Source organism: Sebastes fasciatus, chromosome 3 (assembly GCF_043250625.1).
Source record: "Sebastes fasciatus isolate fSebFas1 chromosome 3, fSebFas1.pri, whole genome shotgun sequence".
NCBI classification, from domain to species: Eukaryota; Metazoa; Chordata; class Actinopteri; order Perciformes; family Sebastidae; genus Sebastes; species Sebastes fasciatus.
In genome coordinates, this window is record NC_133797.1 from 34,482,373 (window position 1) to 34,501,195 (window position 18,823).

The window sequence follows — 18,823 nt, forward strand, 5'->3', positions numbered from 1 at the left end:
TGAACAGTATGGATTGTATTGTCCATTTGGCAGAAAGAATTGGAGATAAGCTAGCTTACTAAAGGATTATCTATTGTACATTGTTATCATGGTAGCTACGCTCTGATTACTGTAAAAAAGAGGAGAAAAAAGGCGCTGACGTTGGGGAATCGGCTTGTGGCTCTGCTTCAACTCTGCGAGAGCCTGTGGACGGCCGACCAAAATTTCCGACATGTCGTCCGATGGCCGGTCGGGAGGAGTTAATCGGTCTTCGGTCCCCCCTGTACACTGCACGGCAAACGACATTCGACAAAGCTGAAATTTGGTCCGGCTCTAAAATGAGTCGTGCGGCCAGAAACGGGCTAAAATCGTACAGTGTATTCCCAGCTTTAACCATCTCGTGAGAGTTTCGCCACTTGGGGGTTAGCTTCTAGAACGACCCCAAGAATGAGCAAAGCGGTGGAGCTGAGGTGACTCAGCAGAGCAGACGGCTGGCGGCTAGCGACCTGGTACGGACCCACCTGTCACTCAAAGTGGCCTCGCCCTCAATTATGCATAATTTTAAGCCTTATTATAATTTAAACTGGTGAGTAACATCAAAATCCACCCCCGTACAGTTGTCATGAATGGGGAAATTAGCTATAGTGACCAAAACCGTTTTTTTTACCAGGCTGTAAACATGTTTATTTCTGCTGTAAAGTTGAGCATTCTAACATGGGAGTCTATGGAGATTGACTCGCTCGGAGCCAGCCTCAAGTGGCCTCTTGAAGAACGGCAGTTTTTGGCACTTCCATATAGGCTTCTTAGCGCCGGAGGTTGCCGCTTACTTTACCGTCTTCTTTATCAAAACAAGAGATAAATCCTCTCAGCCCATGATTTATTTGGCTGCGCTGTAAACATATGGACACGTTTGTCTTCTTCTGTTGCATTTCTGACAGAGTAACCGCTCAAAAGCATGTTTCAACCTGATCTCTGGGAGCCATATTATCATAACGCGTTTGACCATGACCACCACTAACCACGGGTGTTGCCAGACCCACCACGACTGAAATCTTAAGGATCATAACTTTAATATTTCAGTTTGGATTTCAGTCAAACAATTAAAATGCATAAACTAATAGTAGGAAGTTTTCATTCAGGACTGGAATCAGATTAGTGGTCATTACATGTCCTTCAACACATTATAACACATCTGTACACTGCTGTTCAGTGATGGTGCTCTGTTCTCACCACTGTCTAAATACTATCTACTGTGACGAAAACATTTTGATATGTTTGTAAATTACTTTTGAATATGGAACTAGCTCTCATCCTTAATATTATTTTTATAATTACCATCAGTACTTTGGTTTCTCCTGCTAACAGCATTACGTGACACGATTAAACATCATAATGTGCCATAAAGGTAGGTAGATTTACACACTAGAGCTACATGACATGTATGTTTAACGAGGGTGTCATCGACATGTCAGCCATAACAGCCCTTCATTAAACAGCCATGTAATATAACGTGTGTGGACGGAAACACGATCACACTGTGTTGCTCCAGATGCATCATCTTGAAACTGGAACATCAACACGTTTTAACTGATTTGAAAGCAGGAAATAAGTGCAAAACAGTGTGTCACGTGTGAGTTCTTCCTCACAGACGGTGTTCATCCCGGTTAGTCTGGTGTAGGATTTCTCAGATTTATGTGCTGTATGTGACGACTGTTTGATATCCACAGCATCATACCCAGGAACCTTGCCCACCCTCTCTCTTTCTGTCTTGCAATTCAACTGATGTTGTTATCAAATATATTAAATGACAGTAAAGATTATATAAATTCCAGTATGATGGGGAAAAAATACATTTCAGTGTTCTGTATCGTATGAATGATACAAAATAAACTTTGACATTGCACCTTTGCAAAGGCCTGATTGTGTTGTTGTTGTTTATTACTAGGGGAAAATAGCCTATTTACTCTAATGTTGAACATTAGCTTAGCGTTAACTTAGCTTTGTCGAGATCTAATCATCACTACATCAAAGATGCTAAATATGATATCCAGACATGAAAGATATAGAGGGGAAATGTCTACCTGAGCAGAGAATGAAGTCACTCTCCCTCTGTGTGTGTTGTAATCTGAGCTTCTCTGTGCTTTGTTATCATAGATGGGGTGACCGCGCATGTTTTTAGTGCATGTCCGTGCATGTGAGCGTGCCCCACTGGCTCACGGCCCTGCTCTCATACAGCGGTTACAGGAGATAACGCCGCCCCGGCTGACGCTGTCGTCATGAAAGCGTAGGAACCTGTTAGCTGCGGGCATGGATGTATTAAGAGAACTGGATACAGCGTTGGAGGCGGGGCCCCGTTCATTCCTATGAAAGTTGCTCGGTGGCGCATGAAGCCAAAATGGCTCGACTTCCGAGTTGAAAAGCACCCGGATCTTCCAGGCGATCTAACGCATCTGCTGGGCCCATGGAGCAGGCGCAGTAGCTCGGTCACGGGGTCACAGGGTCACAGCCATCATGCTGTCGTCACGGCTTGCAAACTCCGCCTCCCAGCCCTCGCTCCAGCCTCGGTCTGGGTCTCATTCACATGAACAGAGGAAGGAAAATAACTCTGGATTCAGCTATTAGTGCATTTTACAACTTTTAGGACCTAATGATTTAAATAATAGCTATTCAAGTGTTCGTACCTCAAAAAAAATATCTGCTGAGTTACAGACGTCTCTTTCCCAATGCAAGTCTATGGGAAAAAGTATTTTTGGGCCCAATGGCATCACGTGACGGATACGGAAGTTGCCGTACCACTGTTTGGCCACTATGAAAATTGGTATCAACGACCAGCGCGCTTCCTGGGGGCTTGGCTGCGAGCCATTAGCTCACCGTCGCCGTGTTGAGAGCTCTTGAGAGGCAATAGAAGTGCTCCCAATTCCGTATTTAGCACCTTTAAAACAGGTTGCGCCACACTAACAAGTTTTTATGTAATTATATTTAGACCCAGTAACTGCCAGGTGAAGCTAATTGAACTAACAAAGCTAATGTTAGCTTGCTAATACATGTCTTGCTTAGATTGAAGATTAAAAGAGGTAACATACAAGAGGGTCAACGCATCTGACCCGGTCAAAATGCTGTTTAACAATGATGTAAAATGACATTTCACTAAATTAACACAATATAGGCTACCTCTAATTACAAAATGTTATACTGATAGCAGTTTAGATAGGTAGATTAGCATAACTGAATATTTCCCACTTTTCTAAACTGCATGAAAACTACTATCTCCGTTCTATGTAAGCAAAGGGGCAAAAAAAACATTTGCTTTCAGTGGCGACGCAAATTCACATCTTCACATTTGTGTGGAGTTCAACTCTGGTGAACTTTAAGCCTCGGCAGGCAATGATCACGAATATGTGGCACCGTGACTTTTGAGTTATTTTTGGCATTTGACGGTACAGTGACTTCCTGTTCATAGTTCGTTGGTAGTGCTGTTGCAACTCAATTCAGGAAAGCATAGTTTTATCAGTGTCTAAAATCTAGGTGGGTAAATGATATTTTTTTATTAACATGAAGCGCCCAAACTTAACAGTTCTCTGGACTTTCAAGCTTTAACACATTTGAAATGATCTGTTGTAGACTTTTGAGCTGAGACAGCACTTTTAAATTGAGTCCAATTACGTCACCCAATCTTTGTATAAATAAGTTACGCTACGTGATGTCAAATCTAGAACCAAAGTCATGTCTTCCTTTTAGGGCTGTCAATTGATAAAAATTAGTAATCGCGATTAAGATTGTCGCAAATATATCGTACCTTTTTTATCTGTTCAAAATGTACCTTAAATGGAGATTTGTCAAGTATTTAATACTCTTATCAACATGGGAGTGGGCAAATATGCTGCTTTATGCAAATGTAATGTATATATTTATCATTAGAAATCAATTAACAACACAAATAAATGACAAATATTGTCGAGAAGCCCTCACAGGTACTGCATTTAACATAAAAAATATGCTCAATCATAACATGGCAAACTGCAGCCCAACAGGCAACGTCAGTGTGTCAGTGTGCTGACTTGACTATGACTTGCCCCAAACTGTATGTGATTATCATAAAGTGGGCATGTCTGTAAAGGGGAGACTCGTGGGTAACCATAGAACCCATTTTCATTCACATATCTTGAGGTCAGAGGTCAAGGGACCCCTTTGAAAATGGCCATGACAGTTTTTCCTCACCAAAATTTAGCGTAAGTTTGGAGCGTTATTTAACCTCCTTCACGACAAGCTAGTATGACATGGTTGGTACCAATGGATTCCTCAGAGTTTCATATTTAATTCAATTCAATTCAATTTATTTTTATATAGCGTCAAATCATAACAGAAGTTATCTCGAGATGCTTTATATATAGAGCAGGTCTTAGTGATGTCAGTATCTTCACTCTAGCTGTAAAATGAGCCCGCTACAACCTCCGAAAGATCGATTGCGTTTTAATGCGTTAAAGAAATTAGTGCCGTTAAAACGAATTTGCATTACTGCATTATTTTTCGCGTTAACGTCGACAGCCCTACTTCCGTCACTGAAAATATAGCTGAAAATAATAACTGGAAGATTTCTTTAGTAAGGATAAAGCTGGCCTTATTCAATAGGCTAATCAATAAGTCCATCATCGGTCAAATCCGTTTTCCTTGTTTCCAGTTTTCAGTTATTATTCCTGTTTTATTTTGATAGACTCACCTTTGTCTTCAGTTTCAGATACATTCACTTTCTGTCCTTGTGTGTTTCCCGCCTGTGTGATAACCTGCCCCGCCCTGATTAGTTCCAACTGTCCCGCATTACCTCCCCTGTGTAGTCTTTGTGCTCGCCTCGTCTGTTGCCAGTTCGTCCGTAGCGCTCCAGCCTTTTGTTCCCAGTGACTTCCAATTGTGATTTAGCCGTTACTTCTGTATATTTAGACTCAGCCTTTAGCCAAGCGTTTTGGATACCTTTGCTTGTTCTTGGACTAAAGATAGAGTTTAGTTATTGAGTCCATTGTCTGTTGGCACCAGTGTCAAACATATCTCAATGCTTCCGACTCCCTTACTCAAAGTCTTCTACTGAAGATATATATATAAATATTTAGATAGACCCAGTCATTTCCTAAAACAGCTAGCCACTGTAGTTTGTAAATAGGAGTAAAAAGTGCATTTGTTGGGACCTACTTTCAGCAGCGGATTGATACACATTTAGTGACCTGTGGAGTATTGTTGGCAGCAGGATGGTGTATTTGGGATTGATGCTCAAAATAAGCTGCAGTGTCCATGTTCATCATATTGAAGGAACATGTCAGAGCAGTGATGTGGCTTATTGTTTTTGTTTTTTTAACACCTTTATACACATTTCCTCTCGCGGTGTCTCTTTCTCATTAATGCACGTTATGTTCTCATTGAATACTATAGAAGGGAATCGCTGTTGCATCAGCCAGCTTCTTTTTAACTTGACCTCAATGGTTATTTTGTAACATCAGTGTGTCAACATGCAGTGTGTCAACACTTTCTGAAGAATTTTCAGCACAGGCGTCCTCCCCCCTGTCTCGCACCGGCTTTATCTGTCTTCCCTAGAGTGATCTGATGCTGTGTTTAGTTTGTGCACCGCTGCAACATCCACAATTTTGCACCAAAAATGTTTTTTTTAAGTTGAGCTGGACAGATTTAGTGCTGTTGTGAGTGTGCAGTGTTTGGGTTTGTGTGTGAGGAAGCAGTGTGTGGTTGTCGGCTCAGAGGTGTCAGAGCTGAAGCACTTCCTCGTCCTTCTTTAACCTCATCATCACACCGACCTGCAGAGAACATCAACGGCTCACAATCCAGACTGACCTCACATGTGACACACTGACTTCACATTGTGTTACAGGACTACTATCTCAGTTCAATTATTGGTGTGTGACATTAAGAAGAACTGGAGGGATGTAAAAATCTGGTGAGTATTTGCACATTTATTTCTGAAAACTATCTTCTGGTTAAATGAAAGCTACAGTTTTGGTTTGTTGATGTTTATGTTTTCCATTTAACATGATTAATTTAAACATAATGACTAATGTAGATTTGTCCTAACTTAGACGTTTAGGTACAAATATTAGGGCCGAAACAAACTGTTGAATTATTTCAGAAGGAATTAATCTACATTCAACAAACTTTTCTTTATGAATTCAGATGATAATCATCTTGTTTTGTATTTATCTCCATGTGGCCATGTGGATCTTTTTCCCTTAATTGTTCCAGTTCAGCTAAAAGAAGCACAAATAGCAACAAGATTGTTTTTAAATGTCAGTTATCTTATAGTGAATATCAGAGATCACAAACACGATTGTTTATGAGCGATCACTGACGCAGTTCAAATGAAATATGAAGCACAAAGAGAGCTGTCAATAGCATTGTAACGCGTTCTATAATGTGCTTGTCACTAACAAATTTCCATTTTTTCACATTTTAATTTTAACTTGCATATTGTTGCTACCTGTATACACAAAAACACAACAAATCCCACATCAAACAGCTTTTAAAAAATGTTTAAAGTGTTTTTAGATTGAGCAACAGAAAAAAATGTAACTTATGGATGTCTTGTTTCTTTAGTAATCCTTATAAAGTATCTTGATTAGAGTCCAAATTCATTTGATTTGTTGTTGTCTGCTCGAGTGAAAACAAAGCCAAAGAGGTCGATGTAGAAACAAACCATTGAAACTTGTGTCATTATAAAATGAATGAAGGTCTGAAACACCTCGACCCTTCCTGAAGATGACGGGGAATATTGGCCACATTGTGTTTGACTGTTAACATCGAGTTGATGGTTCAATATTCAACACCAGTTTGAACACGACGTCCTTCTGAACTAAACGGCACCAAAAAACAAAAGATTTAACACCAGACATGCTCATGCAAAGAAGTATTCGAATGAAATTAATAACTGAATATATGTCATCATCACGCAAACTAAGTTCCACGTAGCAGCTTCTTTATTTCAAACACATACTTATTTGATTTTTTGAAAAATAGCATATGTATATATATGTATGAACTGGAGGGTGGTCGGTTTGACCTCCAAGGGGTCGCGAGATAATTTCTGGGGGATGCCAGATTTTTGTGGAGAAAAAAATAAAATAAAATATTGTGTTTTAGACCGGGGAGTGATTTTTACATTACATCGCCTGTACCAATGATATAATTAGCCTTAGAATAGATTTTATTGAGTGTGTTTGTGAGAGTGAAAGTGTGTGTGCACATGAGTCGGAGGACTTCTAGAAAAAGTCACGGAAAGCATCGAAAAGCCACAGTACCTGGAGCACATTGGACAATCCCAAGGTGCTAGCTGTTAAAACTAAACAAAACTGTCATCACAAACTAAGCATTATTTATTTAACTTACATTTATTAATCAGAACACTCATAATAATCACTGAAAATCAGCAGGGGGAGGCGCGTTACACCAGGCGAGGGGGTCATGAACACCAACCGGATTATTCTGGAGGGTCGCGACCCGAAAAGGTTGAGAACCACTGGTGTAAATAGAGATAATAAAATTGAATATCCCCCCTGGGAATTAATAAAGTAATTATTTTAGTAATATTAATATAATATTTAGGAGTACCTAAGAACACTCACGCTGTGATCCAATGTTAAACAAAGAAAGCGATTAGAGAAAAGTCCAAAATATTCAGATTTGTGTAGCCGAGTTCATTTATTTATTTATTTTATTTATCTAACGACCCCTCAGATTTACCTTTTGACCCTTTGAAGGCTCCTGACCCCTAGGTTTGGAACCACTGGCCTAGACTAACTAACTGTATATAAAGTGTTTAAAACTAGCTCCACGTGCATCAGTATTAACAATCTTATAATGTAATATATAATAATGTAAAATCCACAGGAGCCATTTTTCTGCAGAGCGAGTATTTTTGATTTAGACTTTTGACTTGTACTCGTAGCAGAGTACTTCTACATTATTATATTGGTATTTTTGTATTTGATTACTTCTTCCACCACTGCAGACAACCTTATACATGTAGCATAACAGAATCAATCTCTTACCAATCCTCTGCAGCCATCTCGTCATTTATGTTTACGCAAGCCTTTTTATTTTTTATGACTAGACCTGGGAGCTGTCCACCATTATTTTGTAAAAGCGAGATGTCTGTCCTCTAATGGAGTGACGCTGTACTGCCATCTTTTCTAAAGAGGGAGAGTAGGTGAAGATGGAAAACAATTTACAGCAGCTTGTTTTATTCAAGTCTTTAAGATTTGTTTTACTGTTATTTCACTGAACTCCTCCGCTGCAGCTTCACCTTTGCTCCAGTGCTAACACTGAGTCATGAAATGTGTGACAGTTAAGTGATATATTTGCAATTCTGATATGGCTGTGTGTGTCACATTGTCACACATGGTAGGTTTGTAGTGAATGTAGGTTGAAATGTCAGTTTCAACCAGACTTTCACCTGCAGTGTGAATGTAGCTTAACAGAAACTCCACTCATGGGAGAAACATCCCAGCAGTAATGAGGCGTTTAGTGTCAATAACCCTCTGCTGACTAAAGAGCATCTGACAGACGGCTGTAGCTCAGAGGTAGAGGCAGGTTGTCCACCAATCGGAAGATCGGAGGTTTGATCCCCGGCATGTCAAAGTTTCCTTGAGCAAGATACTGAACCCCAAATTGCTCCCGAAGGCTGTGCCATCTGTGTGTGACTGAGTAGTTAGATTAGATCCTGATGGTGCAGGTTGGCACATTGCATGGCAGCCTCTGCCATCAGTATATGAATGTTTGTGTGAATGGGTGAATGCTGACATGTAGTGTAAAGCGCTTTGAGTGGTCGGAAGACTAGAAAAGCGCTTTACCATTGTAGCTAGAGTTTGTCAAACAATATTTAAAAGAGGGAATATGATGACAAATGATCAGACCAAAACCCAGACAGAGAAGTCCATGATGAAAACCTTGTCTAGAGCACCCTGGTATGAAAACATCTGTGCAAGTAACTTCACTGTCACTCAATAAAGGGCCTGATACTTAAAGGAGCAGTGTGTAGGATCTGGCGGTATCTAGTGGTGAGGTGATGAGATTGCAACCAACTGAAGCCTCTCCCGTGTGCCAAGCGTGTTGGAGAGCTACGGTGGCCGACGCAAAAAACAGCCATCTGGAGCAGAGCCAGTGTGTAGTGTGTGTGTGTGTGTGTACAGTGAGTGGTGAAGCAAGAGAGAGAGAGAGCAGCGGTGATGGTAGCGAGTAACGTTATCGACTCCGGACATGGCAGATTCTGTGAAGAGAGGACCTGCTCCCTAAGTAGATATAAACGGCTCATTCTAAGCTAACGAAAACACAACAATTCTTATTTCTAGCTGATTATACACTAAAGAAAACATACTTATTAATATTATATTCCTTTTTTCCCAATAGATCTCCCTAATTGTTTCACACTGGTCCTTTAAGAGAATCATTTTATTTTATTGCAGTGCTTCTCAACCTTTTAGAGTCACGACACCCCAGATTAATCAGGTTGGTGTCCGCGACCCCCCTTCCCGGTGTAAACAGCTGATTTTGAGTGATTATTGTGAATGTTCTGATTAATAAATGTTGGATAAATAAATAATGCTTAGTTTGTGATGACAGTTTTGTTCAGTTTTAACAGCTAGCACCTTGGCGTTGTCCACTGTGCTCCAAGTACTGTCGATAATTTATTTGATGCGTTCCTGCCGAAAATCCCTGTCTAGAAAATCATGTACACGCAAAACTTTGCCTTTTTTTATTATATGTTATTTTATGTTTTTCTCCACAACCATCTGGCGACCCTCAGAAATTATCTTGCGATCTCCTTGGGGGTCCCGACCCCCAGGTTGAGAAGCACTCTTTTAGGGTAACTTTATTTAACATTTTTATTGGTAACACTTTGTTTTACAGGTCCGCAAATTTCATGGTAATTAGGTGATAATTAGAAAGTAACCTATTTGAAATATCTTTGGAATTACTGCCAAGTTACCCCAATATTTACCTAAAAACGTATCGAAAATTTGTTTAACATAAACATTATTTAATAATTACAAGCTAAAATAGCATATAATGGTTAAAATGGGGCCCTTAGGCTTGAGAAGCGGCTGCTCTTCATCGGAGGTGGAAAACCAAAACTAACCGAAGACACTTCTGATCAGACACAAATCTCACCATTGTGTGACTTATTGTCTACACAAATGTAACCTGGTAGCTGATGTTGTGATTCAGGGAGTTTTTTTAAAGAAATTTCAAATAAGTTATTTGCTTATTATTATGTATTTATCAGCAGACATGGAAATAAAGCATATCAATTAACTTTGTATTCTTTTCCTGGAAATGTATTAAATAAATTATCAGCTATTGGGAAATAGCGGAATGTAATTAATAAATAATGTTTTTTTTTAAGTAATTTTCAATACATTTTGAGTTAAATATTGGGGTAACTTGGCAGTAATTCCAAAGAAATTTCAAATAGGTTACTTTACTAATTATCACCTAATCATCATGAAATTTGCAAACCTGTAAAAGGAAGTGTTACCTTTTTATTTTTTTAATTGTCATCATATATCTATGTCATGTATTAAATGGTGGCAAAAAAGCAACATAAAAACCCAAAAGCAATGTAATATCATCTGTAACAACAAAATGTGAACCAGCTGCTAGTCATGACATTATAATGTACATTTTGTCAACACCAAACATCTTCTTATGACCCCATTCTTTCTCTGTTTAATCAACAAATCTACAGTATGTTTATGTAGTATATATACTGATTCAAGCAGGAAACAAACTATTGAATGTATGGTTCTGCTGCCCTCTTTTGGGCAATACGAATATCACGTGTCACCCTTTGGGTCCGTCATCAGGTGGTGCAGTACATGTGAACTGTACTGCTGCAGAGAGATACTAAGTTCCACTAGCTTAGTTTTCCAAACTTATACAAATAAGTAACGGAGTGTCTATTTGTACCCAAGTGAGAATAGTCACACAGCAGTTATTTGGCTATTTACACCCAGTAATAATAATAAAAAGAGCAACAAAGTCCATGCAAAGAGAACGTTGCAGTGGATGAATGGGTCACACTCGGGGCTTTTGCTCTTGAGACTGGAGTTTGAGCTCCACGAGAAGCCTATTTTTCACACTTAGCTGACTTTTCACCGGCTTTGGTTTGTTGGTTTGTCCGTTTGTCCGTTAGCAGGATTACTCCAAAAGTCCGCGATGGAATGAATTTTTTGGAGGGGTGGGGTGTGTCACAATGAATACATTAGATCTTGGTGGTGATCCGGATCATGATCTGGATTCAGAAATTTTGAGGATTCCGATCAGCCTGATCATTAAGACCTCTGGGTATAACACATGCACAGTGTAGCTGATGATACGTTGATGACGCATGACCCCACCTCTTTCCTTCAGAGAGAGAGATAGAGAGAGAGCGGGGTGGGTGGGGGGGAACAACTGTAGAATCAATATTTTTTTCACATTAAACTCGGTTAAATTACAGTTGAGTTCGACCAAAGCACACTTGGTGATTGTTTGAAAGAGTAACGACGACGGTTTAGGTGAGTTTTATTTTGTTTCTGTCCAGTTTGAATGAAGTGTTTTAAGATGCTCCGCTACGTACAGCTGATCACAACATAAACAAAAATACACGTGGATTATTGCGCACGCAGCACGGAGAGGGGGGGCGGAGGTCTGCGCTCTCCGAGTGCCATTCTAGTTATTTTCTATTTTTTTAATTATTTTCAGTTTTCAGTCGCAGTTTGGTTAGGTTTAGGCAACAAAACTCTTGGTTAGGTTTAAGAAAAATATACATTCAGTCCATATATACATATACATACAGTAATATGTGGCCGGTTCGGATGCAAATAGCATTGTTGGTTACGGACACCTGGGTGCTAATAGCATCTGCCAATATAGATTCATCTCGTGTAGCAAACTGTTTTTAATCAATTAAAGTGTACATTTGAAAGTCATCACTGACAGTGGCATTCATTTTATTTTTTATTTTTGACCCTCTAGATGACTTTGATTTCGGCTGCAGAGCAGTTCTTTGTCCCTATTGAGTGATGCCTCGTTCTTTCTTGGTGAAGCAAGGAGGGTTGCACTACCTTGGAAAAAAGACGGGGTCCTGGGATACGTACCTGGAGTACTCCACCACAGAAACACCGGTGGTGCCCGTCGCATTACTGCAACAGGATCTTCCTGCTGCCAGCAAGCACCTTCAGCCACTCAGTCCCAAATCTCACGGTGGGTGACGGAGCTATTTCATGTTTGTTTGTTTGTTTAGATAGATAGGCCTTTATCACAAGCATGACTTCACAGAGACAGAAAATATGCAAAACGCTTCCTTGATAACTTAAAAAAAAAAGAAAATATTCATAGTAAGCAGCAGTGGTGGGTTGTTGTATGACAACATTATTCAAATAGTTCTGATAACGTGTTATTCAATTCTTCAAAAGTGTTTCAATCCAAAGTTTCAGAAGGTTGCATAAAATGTGTCTTTATACTCAGACCGTAGATCTGCTGAGCCCTGCGGTCCCGTCAACTCAGATAAGTTTAGCGCCGTGGAGAAAGTGGAGTCTCGCCCTCCCACACCGGCGGTATGGTCCAGACCTCATGTGAGCTCAGGATATCCAGACAAACTGTCTGTGGGACTGGGAGACTTGACCCAGCAGCACCCTCACATCCTGAGGGAGACCAGGAGCAGCGGCTGCTCCAAGACCACTGCTCCGAGGCAGGAGTGTCCACTCTGTGGCAAAGTATGGCATCCCTCCGTTACATTAGATTACATTATAGACCAACAGTAACTCTGAAGGATTAAGACACACACCTGCTTTATAATGAATATTTGTTCTGAAGACAATTGCTTAAGTGAAAAAGGAAGCTAGAAGATACAATTTGAGTTGGTTTTAATAAACATTATTGCCATTAGAAGTGATTAGAAGGTTACAGTCCCCAGCAAAAAGGAGAATAATTTATTTTCACTATAATTCCATCCATAAGTAAAACAATGACAGAATGGCATATGCAAATATGATTTTTTATTGCTTTTTCAATATTATTACCAATATTACTCTTTCAATATCATGCGCAATATTACTTTTCTATTTTAGTTAACTTATTTTACTAAATTTATCTTACTTTTATTGTAATTCTTTTAGGCACTGGTGTTAGTATTTCTTATTTTCTAAATTTCTAATCTAATATAATTCTTTATATTTAAGTTGTGTTTTTTTATTCTCATCTCTGGCAAAATCATTTCCTCTGGGATTAATAAAGTTCTATTTTATCTTATCTTATGTATCTTATTATTATTATTTTGGTCATGGGTTTCATAATCTTTTTGTAATAAAACATCTAAAAGTAAAAATCCTATCAGATGGGGGAGCTTCGGACAAAATCATTTCAAATGGGGGTCCGTGGTCTAAAACAGGGGTCCTTGACGGGAAAAGGTTTGGGAACCACTGGGGCCAATAAGTATTCAGCACACCATAAATCATCACATAAATAAAGCATATTCAAATACTATGAATATAAAACATAAAGTAAAAAAAAAAAAACATTCCACATTAAAAACGACAAAGTAAACCATTAGCTAACACGACAGTCTATGAGACTGAACTAAAAGTGGTGCTTTGAGCTGAATGAAATGTCAGCATGTTAACAGACTTGCAATGCTGCTATTGATAAACTGATATAATGATTAGCCTACAATGTCCACCATCTAGCAAGCAAGTTGCTAATTACCACTGAATACAAAGTATTCTCATCATACTGATATATTAATCATCAGTGCTCCTGCAATTTTTAACAAGCTACTGCAGCAACACACAGTGGATGTGGTGGTGTCGGGTCATATAAACCCCCCATGAATGTGGACATGTGGTCCGAGCTTTGGGAAATGTATAGTAGTCTGTGTGAACCGATCAGGACCAAGGCTTTTGATATGAGTTTACAAACGCCTGGTATAGCGACCGGAAGTTAAAAGACAAAACTGGAAATGTAACAAAATGGTCAAAAGTGCCAATAAATGTAAACTTTTAAACATTTTAAACTGGTTTCCCAGGTATTTCTAGAGGTAGTTTTCCACTTTCTACTCTCTTGAAGTCTGAAATTATCTCTTTAGTTTTTTAACATGTTAAAAAATGTGTTCATCTTGTCTTTGCAGATATTTCCATGTCTGTCCAGTTTGAAGACTCACATATGCAGGAGTCATGGTAGCAGAGCGCCGGCACACATCAAGTCCAGCAGGACAGATACTGAGCGGTCGCCATGCAGGGGCAAGGTCAGCATCACATTTCTTTTCTTATATATGGGACTATCTCACACTAATATAATCAATTTCATGCACATAATGACATCGCTAAAGCTCCTGAATCCATAACCACGATGCCTGGTGTTTTTAGGAGAGGACGTTTGGCTGTACAGTGTGTGGGAAAGTGTTCAAGCGCTCCTCCACGCTCTCCACTCATCTGCTCATCCACTCAGACACCCGGCCCTACCCCTGCCAGTACTGTGGCAAACGCTTCCACCAGAAGTCTGACATGAAGAAACACACCTTCATACACACCGGTGGGTTCATGTGTCCCCTTTGGCTGTTTTTAGTACATCAGACCGGCACATACGGGTACGTCCCAAAAAGTCAAGGCCTTCACAAGACTTCAATGCAATTTGACGTATGTTTGGATTGTAGTTTTGACAAATTCATATGCATTCAACTCTTATTATACAAACATCTGTTTTATACACATGTCTAATAATTATTTTGCGACCTTGCCTGAACCTGAGCGTTTGCGATACCTTAATAAATTAAGATGGATCGCCTTCATGTCCCTTCAGTCTTCTCCCGTCCAACACAGTGGCCGGATATTGCTTATCCAGAAATCTCTACATATTTGATTGAATCCCGTTTGGCTGAACGTTGTCTGTAAATAACCAACCTGTTAATAGCCAACTGTTTAATCTATAGGCTGAGATTTAGTTGGAGACGACAGTCTGCTGTAACATTAATGTGTGACTGTATTACTGCAGCGGCCTCCCACTCAAGCCTCATTTAGCCATTTACCACACTGACAGTGAATATGAACGTATCGTAAGTGCCTCAAATCTCAGTGTGAAAGCCTTGGTTAACCCGCTACACAACAGCTTTTCGTCATTTTCCTTTTTGTCCCATGTGACGGCGAGTTTCTTTCTCCCAAAATGGAGCGCAACCTCAGTGATGACGCGATTTTGGTCTGGTCTATAGCTTGGAGCCATAAAGACCCTCTATTATATCTTTTTTAGGACATGGCAGGGGAACAAATCTGAGATCAGCGTTTATGGATTTATTGTTGGTGCAACCAACTACGCAGCAACTCTTCGGCATAGCGTTATTACTATTACCGGTTTGTTTAAAGGTCCCATATCATGCTCATTTTCAGGTTCATATTTGTATTTTGTGTTTTTACTAGAACATGTTTACATGCTGTAATGTTCAAAAAACACTTTATTTTCCTCGTACTGTCTGCCTGAATATACATACCTGTATTTACCCTCTGTCGTAAATGTTCCGTTTTTAGTGCATTTCAATGGAATGGCAAAGGAATTGCGTTGCTAGGCAATAGTTTGGGTCCATGTTTACTTCCTGTCGGCTGATGTTATTTACATCCGCTGCAACAGGAAATAAACTGGGACACATTTAGAATGGTTACGTTTAAAACCATGAAATGGTCTAAATCTTGTATATTTGTGACATCACAAATGGACAGAAATCCTAACGGCTTGTTTCAAACGCACAATTTCTGAATACGGGCTGTGGGTATTTCTCCGTATATTGAGCTTTTTGATAGTTTAACAGTTTTTATATAGCACTTAAACCTTCTTTATAATGTAAAAGACCGGAAAATCTCACTTTTTACAATATGGGACCTTTAGAGTAGAAGTTTAGAGACATGTTTCATCCTCTTCTGTTTAGCTTACAGGTAGTCACGTGAGCCTACTCTGGATGACGTATTGCCGATCTTGAGTTATTGAAATATTGGTTGGACAAAACAAGCGAGTGAATTAAATAAGGTTATATCTTAAATCATTTAAGTGCTATTCCTCTTGTCAGAAATTGTGTAAGGTGACCAATTGGGAAAACTTTCAAAACGTCAGCACAGTGTCTGTTTAATCGACACAATTTGAACAATCCTGTGCGTTAAAATGACTCGTGCTGTGTTTGTGTGCCAGGCGAGAAGCCCCATGTGTGTCAGATATGTGGGAAGGCGTTCAGCCAGAGCTCCAACCTCATCACCCACAGCCGTAAACACAGGGACGACCGGCCACACCGCTGCCCCCGCTGCTTCTACGGCTTCCAGCGCAAAGTGGACCTTCGGCAGCACCAGGAGCGTCACTGCACCTACCGCTGACACAGCCGAGTCAACATCTTCAGCCTTTTTTTTAATAGGACACAGAGCTACTGACTGTGTTGACTACTTGTTCCCAAAAGTACTAGCTATTCTGAGTTACTCTTATGTTAAAAAACAATGTTTTATATTTATATACAAGAAGGTTAGCTTTTTTTCTTTTAATTAACATCATGTCAAGAGCAAAATGACAAATGTGGTTCCTCACAAAACAATGAATGGCATTAGTCGGTTTATAAGAGATGGGAGTTTTTTCGTGAAATTTTGTTTATTTCCCGACATGATTCGTCCATATTCTCTGCACATCTGTGATCATGTGAGGGCAGAAACCCAAAGTTTCACACTGACCGCAATAAACGAGGATATCATTTGTGGTTTTGCTTTGAATTGTGTTTATTTTGTTTAAGTTTTGGCACAGCACACATTGCAGAGTGTTTCCATCATAATTTGCAGCAGATTTTTCAGAGCTTCAAGTTTTAGTAGTCATCGTTGTTTTTGTACCACTGAGCTCTGGCAACAACATCATTGGAGTAGTCTTCACCGGTTGTTTTTTTATCCACTTTACCATAGGAGTCGACGTTTCCGTCCCCCATATTGTAGGCTGCTATCCCTCCTGCGGACACAAATGAGAACAAATATAAGCAAAGAGTGAAGAGAGTTGGTGCATGTGTGAGTCAACTGATTCAGTGAAACCAACCTTTCAGCTTCTGCTCCGTGCTCCAGTCAGGAAATTTGTCGCGGATACGTTTAATAAAATGAACCAAGATCTCGGTGCCTTGACAGAGGTGTTCCTCACTGTCCCAATCACCACGTTTAGTGTGTCCACCTCCGTCTGGATTAACATCAACCTACAGAAAAGGACATGAAATGGGATCAACACTTGTTATTGGGGCTGTCAAACGATAAAATATTTTATTGGTGATTGTCAATGATTAATCGCAAATTAATCACAAATTTTTTTTATCTGTTCAAAATGTACCTTGAAGGGAGATTTGTCAAGTCTCTTATCATCATGGGAGTGTATATATGCTCAAATCATAATATGGCAAACTGAAGCCCAACAGGCAAAAACAGCTGTCAGTGTGCTGACTTGACTATGATTTGCCCCAAAACTGCATGTGATTATCATAAAGTGGGCATGTCTGTAAAGGGGAGACTCGTGGGTACCCATAGAACCCATTTTCATTCACATATCTTAAGGTCAGAGGTCAAAGGACCCCTTTGAAAATGGCCATGCCAGTTTTTCCTCGCCAAAATTTTGCACAAATTTGGAGCGTTATTTAACCTCCTTCACGACAAGCTAGTATGACATGGTTGATACCAATGCATTCCTTAGGTTTTTCTAGTTTAATATGATACCAGTATCTTCACTCTATTTGCATAACACGTTATTATCGTGTTAACTTTGTCAGCTCTAGTTATTAAGTGAGTCTCAAACCTTAGATCAAATGTACGTTGAAGGGCCCTGACTATCGTCTTCTGTGATTGTAATGTTTAAATGTACGTATCCTTGTTTCTTGTCTTTGTCCTTTTTGTGATGTTGCAAATGGAGCTGCTGTGATGCAAAACAAATTTCAGACTTGTCTGACAATAAAGTATTATCGTATCGTATTATCGTATTAATTAAGATGACGTGAGTAAAATAGTATTTATTACAACCTGCATCAGTCCCCAGGCGTTATGCGCTCTTCTGCCTGGGTTGTAGTCTCCCCAGCCTCCTTGTGATTTAATGGTATTTCCAGCCCGGGACTCTCTGGAGATGATGGCAGCAATGAGAGCTGGAGCGATTTCATATTTTTCTCCCACTCTGTTGATCATTGACCTGTACTCTTCCATTCTTTCTGCATCAGTCTTTGCCATGGTGTGTGATGCTTTCTTACCTTTAGAGAGAAATCAAACAGGAATTTGGCCTCAGTGCAACAAACTGTCTGTATGCATCTATCTTCCTGTCAACGTATTGATGTAGTTACAGTGTAGATGATTACTTTACATCGTCAGTAGTGTCTCCACTGCAGTGTTTACCTGAATAATTCAGGCCGTCCTGCTTAGCTGTTTCCTTTGAGGCACCAGAAGTTTCAACCTTCATGATGTCGCCGTAACCTGTTAATGTTCAGTTTAGTACATTAAATTTCATGTACACACCTACAAAATATGAGGAGCTCAAGGGACTTCACTGTTACACATTTCAAAGCTGACAACGTTGAATCATTTCAAACAAGCTCTCGTTAATAAGTTATAATTCAGAAGGTAAATAGCACAGAAACGTATATAATATAATATATAACATCATTTTAACCGTTTGTGTCAGAACCACAAAAACACATTTTGGAGTACAGGTGACAACAGAACTACAAAAGTACCACAATGTACAAAAAGGGTTAATAAAGAGACTATTGAGCACCACAGACATAGTCATGATAATAAACACAGATGTTCCAGTGTTTCCTCTTGAGGGAAGGCCTGGGTTATGG

At 39.6% G+C, this 18,823-nt stretch overlaps 2 protein-coding genes across 4 annotated transcripts in view; one reads left to right on the plus strand and one right to left on the minus strand.

The window, feature by feature from the left end:
* Positions 1-5,529: 5,529 nt before the first annotated feature.
* On the plus strand, positions 5,530-17,961 carry LOC141764871 (uncharacterized). Its single transcript, XM_074630529.1, has 6 exons — positions 5,530-5,914; positions 11,986-12,213; positions 12,478-12,725; positions 14,135-14,251; positions 14,373-14,538; positions 16,177-17,961. The coding sequence occupies exons 2-6, from the start codon at positions 12,033-12,035 to the stop codon at positions 16,353-16,355; spliced, it is 891 nt and encodes a 296-aa protein (XP_074486630.1). The 5' UTR covers positions 5,530-5,914; positions 11,986-12,032; the 3' UTR covers positions 16,356-17,961.
* The window catches only part of LOC141764872 (lysozyme g-like), a 10,418-nt gene continuing 8,328 nt past the window's right edge, over positions 16,734-18,823 (minus strand). For 2 of the 3 annotated variants that reach the window (XM_074630531.1, XM_074630532.1), the window contains 2 exons: positions 17,050-17,200; positions 16,734-16,965 (listed from right to left, as the gene is read on the minus strand). In XM_074630531.1, coding sequence (XP_074486632.1) covers positions 16,829-16,965; positions 17,050-17,200 — 288 coding nt within the window. In that variant the 3' untranslated portion in view covers positions 16,734-16,828. Of the gene's footprint in view, positions 16,966-17,049; positions 17,201-18,011; positions 18,233-18,374; positions 18,453-18,823 lie in introns of all 3 variants that reach the window. The other variant, XM_074630530.1, reaches the window with a different exon arrangement.

Excerpts from the sequence above, each read along its gene's own strand:
- LOC141764871 (XM_074630529.1), top strand. The coding sequence starts at position 12,033 with ATGCCTCGTTCTTTCTTGGTGAAGCAAGGAGGGTTGCACTACCTTGGA. Across the intron at positions 12,214-12,477 it reads ACTCAGTCCCAAATCTCACG|ACCGTAGATCTGCTGAGCCC; the intron begins GTGGGTGACGGA and ends CTTTATACTCAG. Across the intron at positions 14,252-14,372 it reads GGTCGCCATGCAGGGGCAAG|GAGAGGACGTTTGGCTGTAC; the intron begins GTCAGCATCACA and ends TGGTGTTTTTAG.